Source organism: Haliaeetus albicilla, chromosome 28 (genome assembly GCF_947461875.1).
Source record: "Haliaeetus albicilla chromosome 28, bHalAlb1.1, whole genome shotgun sequence".
NCBI lineage: Eukaryota > Metazoa > Chordata > Aves > Accipitriformes > Accipitridae > Haliaeetus > Haliaeetus albicilla.
In genome coordinates this window covers 1,999,947-2,021,780 of record NC_091510.1, presented here as the reverse complement: position 1 = coordinate 2,021,780, position 21,834 = coordinate 1,999,947, and the positions used below count along the sequence as shown (strand labels likewise).

Below are 21,834 nucleotides of genomic sequence, written 5' to 3'. Positions count from 1 at the left end.
AAAAAACGTCTGGCTCCTTTCTTTGCCCAAAAGCTGGCTGTATTCCAGGGATGCTGTGTGTCACCTTTGGCATAGTATCAGATCAAGACATGGGAAAAAGTACATGTATACCTTTAGGACCTATAAGGCATAGCTGGCCCGTGCATTCGTAATTCTAAATGTACTGGGTGGATCTTTCATAATAGGACAGGTTTTATATTCAAGTCATAACAAACTCCTCCCGCCTGTGGCCAGCCTGCTGCCTGAGCGTCGAGCGATGCTCCCCTCAGCGCGGCTTTGCTGGAAGAAGCGTGGGGTGGGAACGGGAGGGCAGAGTTTGTGAACGTGAGCGAGCGGCCGGGCTAACGCGTGTGGCCGGGCTAACACGTGCGGCGTTAACCGGCCTCTCCCCAGACTGGATGCCCCTGTGGTAAAGGAGCCGTCGGCACGTCTCCTGCGGAGACGCCAGCTGTTGGGATGGAGTGCTCCTCCCTGATTTCGGGTGGGTTTCTTTGCCCAACAGGGGAACCCAAGGCCTTTGCCGCCCTTTGGAAGGGGCTCGCGGGCTCGGTGCCGCGTGCTGGCACCGAAAGGTGCGGAAAGCCAGTCCCCGAGGAGAGCGGTCGGCGAGCCTTGATGTAAGGAGTTGGTTGCCACCTTAAAGCCCATCACCTTGGACTGACTAGTCTGGTTCTTTCTCTTTTGTGCCTCTGAGGCCTCCCCAGGGAAGCAGAGCACCTGCTGACTCAGTAATGCAACAAAAGGGCTCTGTAATTGCTGTAGTGACGGAGAGAGCAGCGCTCTGTGGATGTCTCTTCTTGTGCCTACCTCTTTTCTTCTGCATGTTAGGATATGTGTACCAAAAAAAAATCTTGGCTATACTGTGATAGGTTTCAACAGATACTGACTTGACAGCTTCTTTCATTTCGGAGTGTTCAAAAACATCGGTCTTGGTAGGTACTGTCAAGACTAATCTACAGTTTCCAGCTGTTCTGGGTTAGTCTGTTGTGACTGCCTTTGGGTGTTGATGGAATAGAAGATGATGTGTTATATATCTTAAATACAGGGTGAAGATGTAAAAGTGTTTCTACCCAAGGTTTCTTTAATGAGTCTGTGAACCCAAGGCTTTTTAATGAGTCTGTGAATCCCTTTAGGTTCCACTTAAGCCGGGTTAATGGCCACTTCATCTATGTTTTAGGTATCTGTGGAGTTGTGGATCTTTTTTGTTTGTTTGTTTCTTTGTAAACTGTGCAGTCAAGTAAAATGGGTCTTGGACTCGGTTCATCTCGTGCTACAGTATGGCTTGTAATTAGTGTAGCGTGTCTTGCTGGTTGGGCCCCAGTGAATGATCTGTAAAACCTGATACAACTGATAGTAAGCAGTCTATCTCATGTAGCATCTAAGAGCGTGTGTTTGGCACCCTGAAGTATTTGCGTAAAGTGCTTTAGTATTTGCTGACTTTGCTGTTTCTCAGGTGCCTGGGGGCACGGTGGCGGGCATCTCTCCGGAGAGCAGAGGCAGACTATGGCCTCACAAGGCTGTCCTGTGCGGGTGAGGTGTGGGATGTGTCTGCACCCCCTTTCCTGAGAAATGCTTGTCCCTACGCCACGTGCCAGTAGATAGGTACGTTTTTCTCACCTCTTTCCTGACATTGATCCATAGCTCTGGTCCTTTATTGGAGGTTGGACAGTTGGCCAGCCGAAGGCAGCTCCTGCCTTCCCCAGTACATCATTTGGGGCTGACCGCCCGTCTGGCAGTAAATCGGTGTCTGCTTTCTGGTGCTTCCCCTGTTTTAGGGGGTAGAAGGGGGTAGAGAGCCTTCCCAGGGACCTTGGGGATATCAGCTGGCCTGGAAATGGGAATGGCATGGCCTGAGGCTGCGTATGGGACACGATACAGTCCATTTTCATTCCGGGGTCTTTTCTTTCTTGACTCTGATCCCTGAACACCAAATACCTGTTGAATGAAGGTGAGTTGATAAAACTGGCAGGTGTAGAAACTGATATGCTTCTAGCTGGAGCTGCCTGAATTCAATATCAAATACTTGCTTCATTATGTACAGCTTTTTGATGCAGGGAACCCAACTGGTTTTAGAAGTCAGATTTGGTTATGACTCTACCTGGTACTGCCGTATCTGCCTCACCACAGCACCTTCTGCACCTTTGCAGGCTGACGACTTGAAGGTGCCAGACTTCGTCCCGCGCCTCTCCCTGTAAGTGATAAGGCTACATTAATCTGTATTCCCTGCGATCTCAAAGCTGGACTGTTTGGGATCTGAAAATGGGTAATTGTTACTATATTAATTTCTCAACTCAAAACTCATGCAGGGTAGTCTGTATCGTCAGAGGGGTTTTTGTTAAGTGTTATTTAGATGCCCTGTCAGTGAGCGAAGCTGTTTGACTTTCTAGAGAGCCCTTTGGCATATGGGCTTACAAAATAACTTGTTTTAGAAGAGCAGGCCCTTCAAGTTCAAATGCCACAATTTTTCCCAATCTTTTTTTTATTTTTATTTTTCCTTTTTTTTAAGACTAGTTTTTGTTAGGCATGCCACAAAACTGCAGATGCTGAGCATTCTTGTGATAGCTGTTGTGTGAATATTTTGCTTTGTTCGTGTTTTGAGTCCTCCCTGTGAATTAGGCTGCCTTTTGTTTTCACTTGGCAGTTAGTATGCTAGAGCTCTTGTTAGCCTATATGGAGCTCCTTATTTTAATGAGACCAACTTCTCTACTGGCTGTTCTGCTGTTTTATTTATTTTTTTTAATCAATGAAGCCTCTTACTGCAACTCTCTTGAGACAATAGCTTTCTTATGCTAAAGGAAAATGTATTCCCCTGGACAAAGCTGTGGGAAGCATAACATGCTCATTAGTAATGCTTGGTATATACACTGCCCTTCCCTTGTTCATTCATAGAAGGAAAAATGACATCAAGGAGACGATGTCTCCTCTTTTTTTTTTCTTTCCCCCCTAGAAATAAAAGGAGGGGGAAAGATATCACTTGGAGTGTCTCTGATAACGTTTGAGAAGTGCTAGCAGTCCTGGTACAAGGAAGTGGCTTCAGCCCAAAAACAAACTGGTTGCTTATTTGCTGGTCGTAGAGGTAAGTTGGTTGAAATGCCTGACATGTGTGGCCCTATGTAGTGTGGGAGGGAAAAATGGGGAGGAAACAGCACCGTTCTGCTTTCTGGGTAAGAGGAAGGGGGAGAATTTTTATGAGAACTGGGTCTTCTGTGATGGGCTGTTTGGCCTTTTGTGTAGGAAGGCCAGGTTGTGCAACAGATGGAGGAGGAGAGAAGAATGCCATCTACGAATAAAGCTTAAACATCTGGGACAGGAGAGGGAAGTTATTTATTTTTGAAGGAAAACAGATGAGTTAAAACTGTCTGACAATGTCTGCAATCTGGTTTCCAGCTTAATCAGATGAAGTTTTATTGCAGTTATTAAGTAAAGGAGCAAGAAAGTTGTTTTTAATTGGCTTTAAGACACAGATAGATACATTTTGAGGTTGTAATGCCTTCCACTATCACTGTGGAGACTTATGCTAAGAAAATTCCTTCTGGTACGTGTACGCAGCTACCCTGGTAGTAACTGTGCATCTCTAGACCTGGAGCCTGCATGGAGAGACGTAGTGATGCCCAGCCCCGTGTAGAGTTTGTGCTGGGTTTTCCCATAATTGAAAGCATTGCTGGAAAATACTGTGTTGGCTTCAGGAGAGAAAGGGTTGACCAGGTTTCTGCTAAAACTTTCCTTAAGGATTGTTTTGCCAGGGAATTGTCCTGATAACCATATTGCTGGAATAGTTTGCAGCAGTCTGTTGAAACCATAGGTGTGTGCTAGCTGCCTGGCAAGTCAAAATCCCAACAGAAATTAATAAAAACATTGATTTCTGTCATGTATCTATGCAAGAAGAAATCTCATTCTTCAAAATTATTTCCTTGCTTTAAGATTTTCATAATCTTCAAAGTATTTAATGTAAACTCAGGATGCATATGTCTGTATGCATGCATGTACAAGATACACTTGTGATAGCTTAGAAGGAAAGGGTGAATGCCAACACTGTTAAATCCAGGAATGTTTTGAAGTATTTATATTTCTCTTTGGCAAAGTAAATGCCTTGCAGCTCCTTAAAATCATGCAAACTTTTGAGTATTATTTATGCATACGAAGTTAGTTGCTACTTTGTGCTGTAATAACTGCTGCTTTACTTAAGGGCAGAGAACTGAAGTTGACTGAATACTGGATCAAAACCTGAGCTGCTAAGGTACTTCCCTCTTTCCCCCTCCATTCCCGATTCAACTTGTTCTTATTTTTCCAGAACAGCACCGGTGGGTTTTTCTTGGGATTTTCATGAAAGCAGGAGGGATGGTATTAAAGATTCTCTTCTCTTTCCCCAGGGGGAGAAACTAATGTAAATGCAGGTGACCATGCAGAATGCAGTTCAGGTAAATGCCTTTGGTAATGTTTGAATGCTGTGTAATACATTTTTTTTTTTTTTTATTACAAAAATCTACCCTGAAGCAGATGATATGCTAGAGTCCCCAGAGTTATCTCTAGTTAAAAAAAAAAAGTAATAGTTTTCCCATTTTACAAATGGAGCAATGTGACAAGATAGATAACCCAGCGTTAGATCAGGCAGGTTATCCTTTCTCTTTCTAAGTGCTATTACATAAGAAGGTTTTGAAGTCAAAGGCTGAGATTATTTAAAAACTTGCTTGATGATTAAGAGGTGTTTTTAAAACCCCTATGTTCTAGTTAATCACTCAAATATAAATAAATGTACTTTGCAAGCACACATACTTCCTGATCTAAAAGCAAGTAGTTAAGAATACCAGAGGGACTCTTTCTCTTTGGGGATTTTGTAAATGAAATTTCAGTGTGGTCCTTTTCTTGAAATGTAACGGTACCTCTCAGTTTGAAAATAAGCAATCCTTAAGAGAAATGCTAAGGATTCATGTTCAGAAGTGTGTTGTGTTGTTGCATGGGAATATGTTTCCTTTTTTAACAACATCATTTTAATGATTTAAACACAAAATGCTTGTGAAATGTTTGATCAGAGAAATCAGTAGTCTGTAGTAAATTGTGTGATAAACTGCAGATTTCGTTACTTAAAACGTGCTGAGGAAAAAAACCCCACAAATTTAATGCATTTTTTTCTGTATTTAATATTCAGGAAAATATGTAGTTTTAAATCCAAAGAAGTCAGGAGAACGAAAGTAGTAGTACTTTTGATACGGGAGTTACTAACGAGAGGTGCCCCGTTGGTGATGACTGTTGTCTTGGTTTGGTGTATCTGAAGAGGACTGAACACTTACTCTTTGAATAATAGATCTTTAGCACAGTTCAGCACTGCAGGTTTTCGTCATCTGACTGCAAATATTGGAGCTCGCCGTCTTCGGCGTTCTGGAATCTTCTGCAGGTGTGGTTTGGAGACGACCTTCCCTTAAGTCCCCGGAGTCCCCTGACGCCCAGACACGGGCCGGGTTTGGCAGATGTGTGCCTGTACGACCAGTGGATATCTGTGCGGCATGAAGCAACTCTGGTGCCTATGCAAGAAGATCTGTCGATCTGGCTGTCTGGCTTGCTGGGTGAGGTTAAAAATAGATCACTGCCTAATAAATTTCAAAGCGCTTTCCAATATTCCAGTCAGTGCTGACACTGAATATCTATAATACTATTAAGATCTGGTGTATTTGAGCCTGAATGGCTAGGAGAATCGCATTAAAATGCGTGCTTCGGTTTCAGGTTTTTATTAGCTGCCACCTCTTAGAGGTAAGGTGATTAATCATTCTAATTTATATTTCTGAATCTTGTTAGTCTAATTAAAATCTAATTAAGGCGATATTTGATTTTATTTACTTATATTTCTACTAATTTTCAGTCTTTAACACTGTAGTAAATTATATGATGAATAGAATGCTGATTGAGTTGCCTCTAAGTTCACATGAAACTTCTTTACCTGCTGTGGAGTAACTCTAATATTGACCTTCTTTTTTTAGGAATCGAAATCAAAGCAGAACAACTGCTAGAAGAACTCGATAATGGGGTATTACTCTGCCAATTGGTTGGTGTTCTTCAAAACACAATTAAAAAATGTTGTAGCTCAAATAACTTAAGGGTGAGTCATATTGTGATTTTTTTTTTTAATACATATATAAAGTCTTTAATGGTAAGTAGTAGTAAAAGGAAGGCAGGTGAGTGAGGCTTCCCGAAGCGACATTCCGTGTGCTGTGCATCCAGAGACGGATTAACAAGTCTGGCGTTATAGATGGATAAACTGTCCTTACGCAACAAATGACTTATGCACTTTGTTAGTCAAATCCTAATGCCCTTACTAGTTTTTTAGTTTGATTTCAGTAGAAGTCTTGCCAGAGAAAGACCTAGTCCAAGTCTGGAGTTTATTCCCCTGATAATGTCAGTGTCGGTTGGACAAGACATCCTTGGGCACTTGGTGGAATGTTTTGTTCCAGCAACTGGTGGCTAAACTCTAGTATATAGGTTAGCCATGAAAATACCCATATTGAGATGTACCTGGAGATGGGCTTCAGTGTTTTTGTTAGGAACCAAGGCTGAGCTGAAATGTGAATCTCAAGCAACTTGCAGTCTGTGTTTGTACAATGAAAAATAGTGATGTGTCACTCTGGAGTATAAAACCATGTAAGGCTGGTGCAGGTAGCATGTGTTCGATGCACAGGTACCCAGTACAGCTACAGCCACGCTTGGATTTGTCAAATAGTAGATCACCAGCTAATGTGCCCTAATTAGTAGTGCTTCCCTTTGGGGCAAGTGGAACTGTTTCACCATATCCAGACCATTTTTATTTCTTTTTGGCGTGTTTACCTTCTACTGTTTTATCCAGTAAACCAGTAGTTTTAAATAATGGATATTTACTGATAATTTGAATATTAGTTATTGTATTATTATTAACTGAGGGTGGGACAAGACAGCAGTGTTAGGATGCCAAATGGTATTAATATAAATGCTGCAAATCCTTAGGGGTTTTTTTAAGGAGGACAAGATGCCCAACTTGTGTACCTTTGGACTGTTTGTTTAGTTTTGAAGATACCAGTTTAAAAACAAAGAAAGTACTGAATTGTTTTAAAGGAAACTGCCTTTTGCTTCCTTTTGATTCCCTCTGCTTTCTAGAATGGGCTCTAAAATGTTGAAATCTGGCAGCCAAGTACAGTTTAGCTGATTTGAGGTTCTCTCTCTGGGCTTATTCTACTGCTGTGAACAGAGCTTGGGAGCGAGGAATAACTGTGTAGACCTGTGAAACCACCACTAAGACTTTTAGCCCAGTATATGGGGAAATGGGGAAGCAACTGTCCATAGCAGCTTTGGGAGAGGCTGCAGAGCTAAGGATTGTTCACTCAGTGACACAAAATAGTTACTAACCGCTGTTTCTGTGCTCTGAATTCACTATTTATTTTCCTTTGCAAATATGCTTTGAAATCTGTTGGCAATGTTGATGTGCACAATGTACTTTTTGTTTTCTTCCCTTGCCAGAATTTTCCTATGAGAAAAGTTCCGTGTAAGAAGGATGCTCCATCAGGATCTTTTTTTGCCAGAGATAATACAGCCAACTTTCTTAACTGGTGTAGGGCCATTGGAGTTGATGAGACTTACCTCTTTGAATCTGAAGGTTTAGGTAAATCTAGCTTTTTGTAAGCTTTGCTTTGATCTGTATGTGGCTAACTACCCGGTCAGGGAGATCTCTTGTGTTTAGTCTTTTGAAACCTTTGTCACGACTATGCCTGTCTCTTCCAAGCTATTAATGCTTTTATTTATCTTAAGGCAGCATTCAAGTAAAAACCTTGACAAATCAGTTCAGTGACTTCTCTACCTTGCGTGATGCTTTTCCAAACTTCTAAAAGCTGCCATGCGGGATGAAGAGGGGAGTGGCAGCTGGGCAGCAAACTCGCATGTTTTCCTTCAGTAAAAAGGCCCGCTGAGAAACAGAGGGGAAAAGCGTGGTTTTGCTTTCCCTGTGTGGGAAGACCACAGGGCCATGGAGTCAACTCACAATAAGATCCTTTATTTGGTATTAGAGCTCATTCTTGTTGCAGAAGGCCCTCAGAATAATGCATTCATGACTGCTAAATTTGGTCACTACATCAGGGCGTTGTGCCTGAAGTGGCAACAGTCTGTTGGTAATTAGCGTTTACTTCAGGACCTACTTGACATGACTCTAAACCATTTGTGTTTTCCCATTTAATAAGATAGTTATAAAAATAAATATTGCCAACTGTGTGTATGCCTGCCCCAGTGCACAGTCTGTCCTTCGTAACAAACAGCTTCTAGACTGATACTTCCAGATGGAATAAAATTTTTTTGACGGCTAATTAAGAGGAATTGTGCTTTCATCGCATGGTAAATAATGAAATGCTCTTCTACCAGCTATTATGTCAGTAAAAATTAATTAATGCAAACCTTTCTGTGGCAAGCCAAATACTGTTATGTTTTTTGTTTTGTTTTTTTTTTTTAAAAAAAGGCAAAATATCTGCCTGTCAGCAGAATAGCAAAAAAATTGCAAAGTACCTTTGTTTTCCATAATCAAATGAATTCATCGCAATCTCTACTAGATTTTCTTGAAGTCTTTGTGCCATTTAATGCTATTTACATGGGAGGCACTGTTTTCATTAACTGCTTTACTTTCAAGCTCTTCTTCCTGCTAGTTGGACTGCCCATGCTTTCTGTAGTGGATAATTCATCTTTTAAAATAATTGAGAAAACATCCTCATTTGCATCTGTCTCATTCTGATTAAACTAGTGAGTGTACCTTTTTTCAGTGCCATGAAATACAGATAAGTAGGAGAACTGAGCTATAAGAAAATTAGTTTTAGTATTTTTTTCAGTTCAACTTGTATGAATTGCATTGCTTAAACATCTTTGTTCCTGTGAGTGGATGGGTAACTAGAACCTGTTTAGCTTCCCTGAGATAAGCAGACAGGATTTCCTAATGCTGTGGCTTTTGCTTGTAGCCAAAGAAGTGTTTTGAAGTCTGATTGTAACTCTTGACACAAGCTTGCTTTATGGCATAAATATCTTCTGTGAGCCTTTTTGGCAGTTGAAATGAGCAGACTTGCAGCCTCCTTGATGAAACATTCTTGCCACTGATGTTCTCCATCAAACTTTCAAGCCATTCTTTATGAATGAAATAAGGGAAAGACAATTTGACAATTGTCTTTTCCCTATCAGATACGTATAGCAACACCTCCTGAAAAGTGTGGATGGCTGTGAACGAAATAAAGTGGCTCCTGAGACAGCAGAAAAGGAGAGTAGCCATCATGGGATGCCCTTTGACATCAAGCCAAAACAAATGTCTTGGTCTCTGCTAGGGGTATATTTGGATTTTTCTCTTCTGGATTCAGGGAAATTATACCCCTTCTGTTACAGCTGACAAACACATGCACAAAAAAGGGATTAAATGACGTCTAGTACCTTTTAGATTATGGCTGTGTTGACTTTCTGTTCTAGATTTACCCTTCATAATCTATAAAATAATCTATTTTAAAAAATAGACTTACAAACTGGAGTAGATGATGTAAACAAGAACATCTGACTTCATACTCAGCTTATACTTTAGGAAACACTTCAGTCTTATTTAAAGCAAAGTCATTTTAAATATCAAATTGAACATCAGAAGGATGTTAGATTTCATCTCTAAACATAGAGCTGGCTCATTAGCTCTCTCTTCAGAGTGAATTTCCAGTTTCTACTGAATGTTGTTGCTGCAGGGTGTGAAGAAAGCCAGACTTGTTCATATAAATGTTATATCATACGAAAATTGTATCTACAGCTTTTCCCATTTCTTATACTTGGTGTTGGTGGGGGAAAGAACAGCGCCTTGTGTGTAGGTTGAGGGGAGATGAATGACCTTTCTCCCAGCCTTTGGTTTCTGAGTTATTAGGCAGTATTCCTAGTTGGCTAAGAAAGCACAGGGATGGTTTGTTTTCTAAAACTTTCATACAACTGTTCTTAGAACGTGTTGAAAGCATTTCAATTTTGAGGCTTGTGTGGGGACAGAGGAGGAAGTAGTTGCTTGTGCGTGAGATTTTACACTATTTTCTTTCTCTGTTCATGGCCTTGTTTCTTTTTCCTTTTCCTTGCACACCTAAAGATGGAAGTTTCAAGAAACCAAAACAGACACTGTTTTCCTTCTGCCTCTTCCATTCTTCAGTGCGGCAGTAGAAATAATTGAATGTTTTCATTCCAAAGTTGTCAAGCAAACCCAGAAGACTTGTGACAGTCATCTTCACACTGTTTGGCTGTCTGAGTGTTTGTCTCTTAAACCAACGTCATTCTCGCCACCTCCTTTCGGTCAGGGGTTTTGACGATCCTTTTCAGATACAGCCTCACAAAGATACCCAATTCTGCAGAAAAGCTCTGGGTGGATGGGGCAGGAGGGGGGGCTATAGGGAGAGGTGAAATGAGGGTATAGCATGGGGTAGGGGAGCTGCCACTGGCGAAGTGGTATCGTCTCGTGGAACTGGGTGAATCTGCCATATGGATGGACCCTGCTGGCACCCGGAACTTTTAAAGTGAGAAGAAAAAAGGTCTGTTGCTTACTGAAATGGTAACAATGACCCGGATTATTCTTTCACAGCCAAGGGTGCAAACCACTCGTGCTGACTGGCTGCATAGCAATCCACTTGTCACCTAGGTCCCTTGCAGCGTATTCTCCTGCGGTTTTTCACCTGTAGAGTGTGTGTGCCTATCTGTGTCTGCATGCACGAGCATGAACAGATGGACTATATTTTCCTATTTGCAGTTGTTAAATTCTTTTCATCTTTAAGAGTGCAATAATGTATTTGGAGATAGGGATGGGAAAACTCTCAGATCTCTTTCTTTCCGGTTCACATCAAGAAGGAACAGCATAAAACAAAATAATGTGTATTTCTCTTAAGAGGTAGAGAAGAGTTTGATTTCAGGAGTGTCAGGATGGGTTTAAACACTTTATGGAACAGAATATTAGATTTGGAAAGCATATAGAGTTTTATCCATGATAATGTAGCTTGCCTCTGGGTAGAATGATGGCAAAGTTATAGTCCTCTATTCTTTGTCTTCCCTTCTCTGTACCTAACTGCACAGGCCTCCCCACAGTAGAGTATGAGCTGTAATTCCCTCTTATTCTCTTCCCTTTTAGTGTTACACAAGGATCCAAGACAAGTCTATCTTTGTCTGTTGGAAATTGGGCGCATTGTATCCAGGTATGTGATCTCCACATGCTCCTAACAAGAAATTGAAGAACACATTCTGTTAAGTAAAAGCTAAGACAAAGATAAGACAATCTGCAGTCATTAATTGCAATGGATCATTGTGCAATATGAGTATTTTTTCAAATATTTATCAGACTCTTTTTATGGAGAGGTGCTGATCCACACTGCTTTTTTATAGCTGTATGTTTAAATGCTACATTCAGCTTATAGGTATGTGTACATCTTAGAAGAACTCACTGAACATTAAATACAGTTTTAATGTTTTTATTTTTTAAGCTTTTTGGCAGGTATCTCTTTATCATTCTCTAAATTTAGACTTTTAATTTATTTCTAGTGCAGAGCTGGAAGCTTTAAAGATAGTTTATCTAAATTGGATGTGACCTAAATTGTGTGGTTTTGACAATATTTTTACTGCTGAGAAGGCAGTAATGTACCAGAGAATGGCAGCTCCAAGACCACCTTAGGAAGGGTTTCTACTAGAAACTCAGAGCTGCTCCTTTTCTTTGGATTATCAAGGCAGTTATTCCTACGACTGATTTAGTGCTGTTCCCTGTCAGTCAAGCCGCTCAGAATTTTGCATGTTTATCATCGTCTGTTTCTTCTTGTTCTTTAGTAAATTAGCAATTAAACTCTCTACTTTTGTATTTGAGGTATGGAGTTGAACCTCCTGTACTAGTAAAACTAGAGAAGGAAATTGAGCTAGAAGAAACACTGCTGATGACCTCTGGACCACCATCACCTATTAGCACAGCAAAGCCATGTTGTCACCATGGGGAGCTAGATGAGGCAGTAAGTACTACTTATTTATGGTGATGTGGGCTCTACATCAAACTCTTAAGTTTAGTACTTGTATGATCTGGCTCAGTAAGCATAGGCTGGTTTTCATTTAATATTTGTGAGCCTCCTTAAATAGAAAACAGAAGGGTATGCACCTCTTTTGAACAACTATTTTTTTCTGAAAATGTAAGCAAAATGCTGTCCTATATGTTTTGGAGTTAATGCTTCAGTGCATATAACTTGCCTTGACTGCCCCCCTGGCCCTTCATTTCTTCTTTGAGTCTAAGAAATACTCTCATTCAATTTTTCTGGTGTGTCAATATTCTACAACTGTAACATATGCTTCTCTTCAGTTTGATGTTTTCATAAAACTTCATCAAATGTTAAAGTAAGCTTTGATGAAACTCTTTTGGAAAAGACTTTAAATAAAACCTCTGTAGCTGTACCACTTGGAAATGAATATGTATGCATAAAAGGAAATGATGTGTACATCTTGTGAATTGACCCAAGAGGGATGATGAACAACTTTCCTATTTTGCTCAAAAATGCATGTTGAGACCTTAAAATTCATTTATTTTAAAGGTCCTCTGTGTTGTAATGTAAAACTACTACTTCTTTGGGAACGTCAGCCACCAGATCCTCACTCTCTCTGAAAACTCTCACTATTTTCCCTGCTTGGCAATAGTTTTGACTTTCCAATTTGTTAAATTTCTAAGTGGCTGTTAGAGGCACACCTTCTCTAACCCTGGACTTATTTGGGGACTACCTTTCTCCTTTTTTCAGTGGTTTCCTTCTTGGGTGTCACATAGAAGGTTAACTTAAAAGCCTTACAAAAGGTTAAGGAGAATGCTGAAGTAGCCCTGGGTCAGGTGTGGCAATGGATTTGGTCACAGAAGAGACCCAGGCACTTGTTTCAATTTCTGGAGACCATAACAGTGTCTTTACACGGTTGTGGTTGGAATTGATGCTACTGTGCATAGTGTTATGGACAAAGCTTAAAAACGAAAGGAGAAATAATTTAAAATTGAAGAAATCATGAAAATTGGATTAGAACAAATCAAAATATTTGTGTATACTGTTTGTTCTCTCTTTTAATCTTTTATCCTACATTTTGAAGCCCTATGTAGCTGGTATTTTCTTGGGAGGGAATAGAATTCTAGTTTTTCCTTAGATTATGGGATGAATATATCAGTCTCTGTTCTTGTATTAAATATCTCAATAAACTGTTAAATACATGCCTCTGTCAAAATACTAAGAAATGCTTTCAATTTTAATAACTAGGTTAAACATATAGCAGAAGATCCTCCCTGCAGTTGTTCCCATCGATTTTCAATTGAATACTTATCAGAGGGACGTTACAGGCTGGGAGATAAAATACTTTTCATAAGAGTAAGTAGTTTTTCAGAATTCCAATTTATATTCATAATGGGGAGAGAAAGGCTTTTAAGTAGAATACCTCATTTTTATGGTATGGTTTTGGAATGACAGAATGATTTACAGTGGGGCACCATGTCATCCAGTCCCCTATTCAATGTAGGTGTAGCTACTTAGATCTTACAACCATTGATTTTACAACCACACCAAACTAAGTTAATGCTTGCCTGTGGTGTTTCCAAAATTTCAGTAACGAGTTGCAATATAAATAAGGATGATCCTAGAGTATCCTGAGAACATTGCTTGTTCAAAATCTGGACACTTGGGGTTTATAATTTGCAGGATAGTTGAGCACTCTCTTCAGCAGGCATAAGAGTTTGTGTTACAAGGACATCCATAATTTGAACAAAACCTGTGTCCAAACCTCTGTATACTAAATAAAGATGCTGACAGAACGGTTAAAATGTCTTCTGTATGTATGCTTTCATTACTTCCTGACACATAATGACTGTGTCTGCAGGGGAAACTATCTATTAAAAGAATTGGGAAGTATAAATGTTATTTATCACGTAATTTCTCTTTTTTTTTTTTAAGCAAAAGGAGGTCCTATTTTTAGTCAATTTCAATAGATATTAATGTCAGATGAAGATGTAATGCTGCATAAAACAAACCAGAAATTTCTCTTGTTCTTCTCCTGCTCCCACCCCCTCTTCCTCCATTCTCAGATGCTACATGGCAAGCATGTGATGGTACGTGTTGGTGGAGGCTGGGACACTCTTCAAGGTTTTCTGCTTAAATATGATCCGTGCCGAGTTCTTCAGTTTGCAACTCTGGAACAAAAAATCCTGGCGTTTCAGAAAGGGATCACCAGTGACAGCGTCCCCAGCTCGTCAGCTAGAGTTCAGGAGCCTCCTATTATGAATCCCATGTCAGCCGTCAATATGTTTCAAAAGCAGCCATCGAAACCCCCTACTCCTGTTTCAGCTCTCGGGGCCAGTGCCAAGAAGGCTTTATCTAAACGTCCTCAGTCCCCTGCCCTGGCATCACCAAAAGCGCCAGTGCCTCCGTCCTCCACAGCCAAGTCGTTGACAGTCAGATCCAAATTACAAGGGTCTTCAGCGACGGGCGTGCAATCTCCTTTCAAACCGTTAACTGGTACCGCCAAGAAACTGGAGTCTCCTGCACACAACTCACCAGCTTCTGCTCCTTCGCAGCCTGTAAACAAAAGATCTTCGCCCACAGGAGCAAGAACGGCTCTTGTTCACTCCGAAACGTTGCGCAAACGTATTCGGTCCCCCGATGCTCCCAAGGTGAAATTCGCCCTGCCTCAGGGCTCCCCGGCGCCAGCGCTGCATCCTGCCCTCTCGTCCTCTAAAAAACAGCCGTCTGACTTGCCTGGGACAGCTGAAACGATGGCTTCGAAGCAGAAGCGTGTCCCTGCTAACTGTAAAGCTGTATCTGTCCCTAAAACCAAAGCGAATTCCGTTGCTCCGAGGGCTGCTCGGCTGCCCGGTACAAACCTGCGTGCTGTTGCCAAGTTTGCACATTCTCAGCAGCTCCTTGCAAAACCTCATTCTGAAAACGCTATTCAGACCTCGGGAACTGGGTCTCGGCATCCTCCAAAAGCTCCACAAACAGCTTCTGACCTGGCAAGGAACCTGAAAAGTGCTTCAGTCCTAAAACACTCGGCTTCTGCACCTTCCCTTGCAGTTAGCAAAGCATCAAAGTCACCACCTACGCTGGTATCCACAAGCAAAACCATATCATCGGTTGTCAATAAGCAGCCAAATGTCAGTAAACCCCCTCAGGTTGGACCCACTTCATCCAAACCTCCTGAACGCACTCCCTTATCCGTTGTACGGCTTCCTCAAACTTCAGCCAAAGCGGCAGTGACCAAAAAGCCAGCGCAGCCTTCCACAAAAGGTCAGCCTTCGACCAAAAACTTGCAAGCAAATGAAAGCTTGGCCCCAGCGGCCAAGAAGCCTCTCCCTGAGGGAAAATCGGCAATGGCATGTAACAAAGGAACGCCTGCTGTGTCAAAAGGTCCTCCTATGAAGAGCAGGCAAGATGATCACTACTTCGTTATGACGGGGAGTAAAAAACCCAGAAAGTAAACTTATTTGTTACTTTCTGTGGAAGTCTTAATTCTGTTTGAATGGGCCTCTTGTATCTGCTACACTGAGGATAAGGAAAAAAGTTAAATAACACTACATTTACCGTGAAATATTAGGTATAACCTACATTTTGCTGCGTAACTTACAGTAAGAACTGTATTTATTTTGCAGTTTAGAAACTTCTATTTGGATATATTTAGAAGTGAGCTTGCTTGCTGTGTAGCACTGTGGAGTAGAAACTATGCCTGTTTGCTGCTAGCCTGACCTGCTGGGGGGAAGGTGTGAGCGAGGAAAGGGGAGCGAGGGCTGCTGCTTTTGCTGCGGCTTATTTTCAAGGGATTGAAGCCTGCCCAAGAAACACCTACCCAGGGCAGAGCCTGAGCGATTCTGGTGGTTCTGGCACATCTGCATCGAGGCCCGTGGCAAGCGATAGAGCTGTGCGCAAGCTGTAAAATTTCTAATACCTCAAACAAAACTGTGGGGTTGTGTTTGGTTTTTTTAGTTTATCTGTGCCCCAGAACCCAGATTTGGGTCACCTGCATGTATTAGAAAGAGATCTCTAGTCATGTTTAGATTCGACAGCTGCCGTTATCAGCATTCACTGTGCCCCCCATGTGCCTTACCGTGGCTTCAGCTCGCTGGGAACTGGAGCCTTCTTGGTCTGTGGTGTTGGACATGGAAAATCCTGGCGTCGCTCGCTCACTCTCGTTGTGCCTTAGCCTCTCAAGCTCATGACAGATCCCTTCGGTGAGCAATGCTACTTTTAAATCCCTGGGCAGATAACCTGGCTTAGTTCGTGCTCAAATCTGACTGTAAGTGAGCCCAGTCTTTCCTAGAAGGCTCTTGCTGCACGGAGGGGAGCTCCTGAGCTGCTGGGAAGGTGCTTTCCCCAGGGCTGGAGCCCCAAAGCAGCCCCAGCTCCAGCAACGCGGAGCTGCGAGCACTGACCTGCACTGGCAGGCCTTACTGCTTGGCAGGAGTGGCCTTTGCATGTAAAAATTGCTAAATATTTCTCTCAGTGCTACGGGTTAATTTTTGTGGGCAGTCTTAGTCTGCAGTGGCCTTTTTTTGTTTTATTTATGGAGGCCATCTTACTTACCTACTTTCTGGAGGTGAGGAATAGTTTCCCAAAGGGGTAACGAGGGACTGCGTTTGCCTTTAAACATCTGAAAGTGCCAGAAAGCTATGCACTGTTTATGTTCTCAGCTCCTGAAGGCTTTCAGTGGGTTAAACATTCGTGCTGCTCAACACCTTTACCCTTAACAGAAGTGAGTTTCATGGTAGACTAATAAAAACTACCGTCTTTGAGAATACTGTTGTTTGGGTTACTTTGGATTTAATGAACAGTTTCTACAAACACTGAGGAGTTTCACACTCTTGAGGTCTGCGAAGAGACACTGCTGACTTCCACAGACCATCACTTCTGCTCTCCATTCCCAGGATGTTTACTTATGGGCAGGAGAAGAGAGAGCTGCATGGAAACTGCAGCTTCCAATGTTATATATTTAATTTTTTTTTTTTTCCCCTGGAACTAGAGTAAGCAAGCATCATAAACTGAGTTCTCGTGTGCAGTGGCAAAGTCATTGAGCTGCCTTTCTGAGCACCTTGTTAGCTTTTTTTTTTTAATTTATGATTCTATTTATGCATATCTACTGTACAATACTGCTTACAACCTGCTGGGAGTAAACAGTAAATGCCAATATCCAAACTGTAGGAGGAAAACAGATCAGTTTTAATAACGTGGACATAAGTCCCACAAGCTCCAATACAAAGTTATATGTCTGGGGAGGGCCTTAGGCTTACTTGTTTTATACATACACTGGTCAAAGCCACTACTGGAAGTGTTAAGAATAGTATTGACTGTAGTGGACTGCTTTCAGGTTTGATAAATTTGGCACACAGTTTCATATGCTGAAAGCATTTTACAGTACATGACTTGCTTTTGATTTCAGGCTTCCAAATAATGAGCTACAATGTGATATATCTCATGCAGATTAATAGCTGAATTCTTGGGGTTTCTTTCTGTACTGGGTCTGGCTGAGATGGAGTTAACTTTCTTCATAGCAGCCCATATGGTGCTGTGTTTTAGATTTGTGACTAAAACGGTGTTGATAACACACCGATGTTTTAGCTGTTGCTGAACAGTCCTTGCACAGGGTCAAGGCTTTCTCTTTTTCCTGCTCTGCCCCACAGCGAGTAGGCTGGGGGTGGGCAAGAGATTGGGAGGGATGAAGCTGGGACAGCCAACCTGAACCGGCCAAAGGGCTATTCCATATCCTATCGGGTCACCCTCTGCAGCACAAATGGGGCAGAGGCAGAAGGTGTGAGGGGTTGGCTTCCAAGGTGGCCGTCGTTTGCAGCCTGGCTGGGCTGTGGGAGTCTGCCTGTGGGAGGTAGTGAGTGATTGCCTTTGTATCACTTGGTGGTTTGGGTTTTTTCCTCTTTCCTTCACTTATTAAACTGTCTTTATCTCAACCTGTGAGTTTTCTTGCTTTTGCTGTTCCTCTTCTCTCCCTTGTTTTGCTGGGGAAGGAGGAGAGAGAGCGAGTGAGCAGCTGTGTGGGTGCTTGGCTGCTGGCAGGGGTCAGTGCACAACACCTTTTGAACCGTTTACACAGGTTTTAGTAGTAATTTAAACACTGAGACTCTTGGATCTTGGTGTAAAGCTATTTTAATATCTACCTTTTTGAACTGTAACTTCAGAGAAAATGAAGCAGATTGCTTCATCTTTGTGATCCATTATCTCACGTAATGGACTGAATTGTATGGTTCAAAATGAAATAAAAAGTGTAAGCTTTTACAGTTGAAACCTTAACAGCTAATTTAAAGATGGTTCACCTGTTACACGTGGGTAGGCTTGGTTTGGTTTTATTACAAAAATAGTGTATTTGAGCATGGTCCAACTTCTGTGAATATTGCAGTCTCCAACTTCATGGTCATATTCTAACTATGGGTGTCATGTAACATGAGGTGAGCCAAGAATAAGATGTAACAAAGTACCTCCTAATGGAAATACGTACTCTTTTTGCAACGTTTACATTGCCAAATAGCAAGTCTAATGTTCAGCTTGTATTACTTTTTGTGAGGGAAAGATAACTGGGAGCAAGAATCTGACTGAATTCCCATGTGTTATCGATTTCCTTCTGTATGAGTACTTATTTTAAATAAACATATACTGCACCTTTTTTACATGCATACTTTTTTTCTACTTTTTTTTTTTTTTTTTTTTGTGGGGAGGGAAAGAGGATGTTTATCAGAATGCTTTTGTTTTTGCTGCACCACCACATAAATAGCAGCTTCCATCTCAGGCTATTATAAAGACATAAATAGCTGCTTCTAATCCATTGCTTTGTTTGGAGCTCAAGACCTCTTCACTCTGATCCTGGTTTCAGTATGACTAATTGAGTAGAAGGGAGTTCCTACTCTTTCCTAGCTGACAATGTGCCTGAGTAGTTTCAGATATACCTCTGAGAGTTTTATTCTTTGCAGATGTACTTGAAATATAAAGCACTTGTGTGCCAATATTTTCCATGCTTGTATTTTGTCAACAAACTTCAGACCTCCCTCTGCATCTGTTACCATCAATAACAGAAACTTAATTGGTTTTATTGAGAGGATAATGGCTCTTCTCACTGGAGTCACCTAATTAAGGTTTGGGGTTTTTTTTCCCCCTATTTGATTAAAAAAAAAAAAAAAAAAAGTTTTGATACCTGCAGTTCTCTGCCTATTCCAGAGTGGATTCAGTTCCTGCCAGTCTCATGCTGGTGCCTAATCATGTAGATATACTTACCCTTCCACTTCAGCTTTGTCTAGTAAGTGCGTTCTTACGGCATCTACCATACTCGTTCCTACAGGACCAAGCTCTGCAGAGATGTTAAGTTACAGCTTGCTTTTAAGACATAGTGGTGTTGCAGCTGGCCAATAAAACACAAAGACAGCCCAAGGCTCTCTCAGATAAGTATCCTAACCATCGAACTACAGCGTCATGCCTCCTTGTCCCAGGGAATCTTAAATCACTTGCTGTCCACCGGCAAAGCTTTAAAGGGAGATATGGAAGATGTTTTTTTCCTCCTACTCCAAAACTGCCTTCACTATTGGTAGGTATTGCACGTTCTGGTGAAATCGCATGTTTTATTCTGAATGTGGGTAAAGTGATGTCTCCTCCTTCCTGGGTTAGCTTTCTAGCCTTTAGACCTTAACAGAAAAGATGGGATCATTCACACTTTTTACAGGTAGATATACAGGATTGGTATTAGCTTTTTTGAAAAAAGGGCTTACTTCTAATATCCACAGTCCAAAGCCATTCTTCTCAGTGGAGAAGCATTCCTGAAGCCTTAAGCTCTTGCTTCTCCAACTCCATTGAAGAGTGTAATTTCACATTGTGGCCCTGCTGACAACTAGGCAATGGGAAATGCTAGTTCCTCACTAACTCTATAGGCGCATCAAAATCAGAATATCCTCTCTGGTGCATTTTAACTTAGGGCTCTGGCTCCTACTCCCACGTGGAGTTCCCAATCTGGGGAAGTCAGGCTTTTCTGTACTCTACTTCATGCTGACCGTGTGCAACTCCCCAACAAAATGTCCTGTAACCACATTTCCATTTCCTTTGCTAGAAGTAGATTGCTCAGTGCAACTGTCATGCTCCTCACAAAGTTATCCATACTTTTCTAGTAATTGTTTGGCTGTTACATTGTCTTGTACTTAACAGATTTCCTACAGTAGTCACCAAAATGCTCTATTCCTCATTAAGATACTGTAAGTCTGGCTGTCAGAAAAGCACCATTTATTGTATTGTGACAATTTACTGTATGTACTCAACAAAAGTTCAGCTGCTCGGTCAACAGAACACCTTTCTTTTCTCCCTCTTGTTCTCATCATGATCCCTCTGTCTAAACAAGTCTGGATCCTGTATGCCCTATCGGTTTTGAACATCTAACTGCAGCCCTTAAATCTCTGTTCTGAAGAGAAGTAAGGAAGGACACTTGCTAGCGTTTAAGCTGGAGAAGTGCTGCATAGAGTGATACTGCTTGTCACTACTTCATGATAGTGTGAGTTAGGTAAATAAAGCTTATGGTATGCTTCAGTTAGAACAGATTCCCTTTGGTACAAGGAGAAATCCTTGCAATACTCTGTTAATGTTTGCCTCTGGAATGACAAGCTGGATTAGAGCCTGTTCTTCATGTTGATCAAAGTGTAGCTAGCAGTGATTTTTACTGTACTAAAACTTGAGGGAGTCTAAGCATACTTGTGCTAAAGGTTCCCATCTAGTCACCTCAGTCTAGTTCTTTCAGCTTGGGTAGTTCTCCCATTTGAACCAGCAGAATTGCTTTCTTTGATGCCATTGCTGTCAAAGTCCATTGGTAGCCAATGGTTTATCACCTGTTACAAATGTATGAACTGGATCAAGTACCCTGAGGACATATTCCAGAGCCATACTGAAGCATGCAAAAAGAGTTCATGTGAAGCTACAGATCAATCTTTCTGTTTTTTTCTCAAAGCCCTACATATTTCACATAGTGAAATCTGGCTGTGCTACTAATGGGTGTTTTACTTACAATAAACAAAGCCAACTGGACCATCCTGTAGGCAAATTCTGTTCAGAATGGAATTGGCAAAAGGCAAAGGCCTTTGGACCCCAGAGGAAGATGGCTAAAATGTACCTCACTTAGGACAGACAACAAAAAGCTGAAGTAACAGCAGGAAAGTCACTGAAAACTGTAACCCTCTTAGACATACACATAGGCCCCTGAAAGCTTTGTTTGCATGGGGCTGATACAAGGGCCCTGCAGAGCTGGGCTGCTCTGTGACTCCTCAAAACTTCATTTTCCTTTCTATGCCAGTATCTGACTCAGGGGCAACTCCAAAACATGAGCACTGTATACCTAGTAACATTAGGAAAACTACTAAGTTTGGACTGGTGAAGTACACATGCATGAATGCACAGTGAAATATGTATGCGATTCAAAGAACTTCAGTTATGGCTCAGCAATTTTGTGTATATACACACACGCACACACACATATAGAAATCTGATACAATTCAAGGCAGTTTTCCTTCTACAACTTCAAGCAGCCATAGCTTCGAATATCATGCTATACAGCTTCTTCTCAATTTCCCTACAGGGAAACAGGAATCTCTTTGTTAGATCAGTGAGTGCTATGGGGCCATCTGGTGTCTATGCATTTAATAGAGGCTACTCTGGCAATGTAAGACCTTTAACTTCTAAAATCCACAGGCAAAACCTTTCTCTTTGATTTAAATTAAACCTTTAACTAGCAAAATCCAGACGTGGCATGCAATAAATAATGCAAGAGACGTTTAATTTTGTAAGACCCTTTCATTTCATGCAAATACATTTTTGAAAACCTCCTTCTCAT

General features: G+C 41.4%; 1 protein-coding gene across 4 annotated transcripts; it reads left to right on the top strand.

Annotated features, from left to right (window-relative positions):
• The first annotated feature begins 1,060 nt into the window (after positions 1 to 1,060).
• GAS2L3 (growth arrest specific 2 like 3) lies at positions 1,061 to 18,652 on the top strand. 4 transcript variants are annotated; one of them, XM_069773735.1, is made up of 11 exons: positions 1,061 to 2,263; positions 2,948 to 3,076; positions 4,187 to 4,237; positions 4,371 to 4,418; positions 5,393 to 5,561; positions 5,973 to 6,091; positions 7,480 to 7,621; positions 11,120 to 11,183; positions 11,843 to 11,981; positions 13,251 to 13,358; positions 14,069 to 18,652. In XM_069773735.1, exons 4-11 carry the CDS (start codon positions 4,389 to 4,391, stop codon positions 15,455 to 15,457), a joined length of 2,160 nt encoding a protein of 719 aa, XP_069629836.1. In that variant the 5' UTR covers positions 1,061 to 2,263; positions 2,948 to 3,076; positions 4,187 to 4,237; positions 4,371 to 4,388; the 3' UTR covers positions 15,458 to 18,652. The 4 variants fall into 4 exon arrangements, with proteins under 4 accessions (XP_069629836.1, XP_009919335.2, XP_069629837.1 ...); XM_069773736.1 differs by lacking the exon at positions 4,187 to 4,237 and having other exon boundaries at positions 1,062 to 2,191; XM_069773734.1 differs by lacking the exon at positions 4,187 to 4,237 and having other exon boundaries at positions 1,062 to 2,263.
• The last annotated feature ends 3,182 nt before the right edge of the window (positions 18,653 to 21,834 follow it).

Coding starts and splice junctions, on each gene's coding strand:
- GAS2L3 (XM_009921033.2), top strand. CDS start 4,389: ATGCAGGTGACCATGCAGAATGCAGTTCAG. Junction 4,419..5,392: donor CCATGCAGAATGCAGTTCAG/GTAAATGCCTTT, acceptor AATCTTCTGCAG/GTGTGGTTTGGAGACGACCT. Junction 11,982..13,250: donor ATGGGGAGCTAGATGAGGCA/GTAAGTACTACT, acceptor TTTAATAACTAG/GTTAAACATATAGCAGAAGA.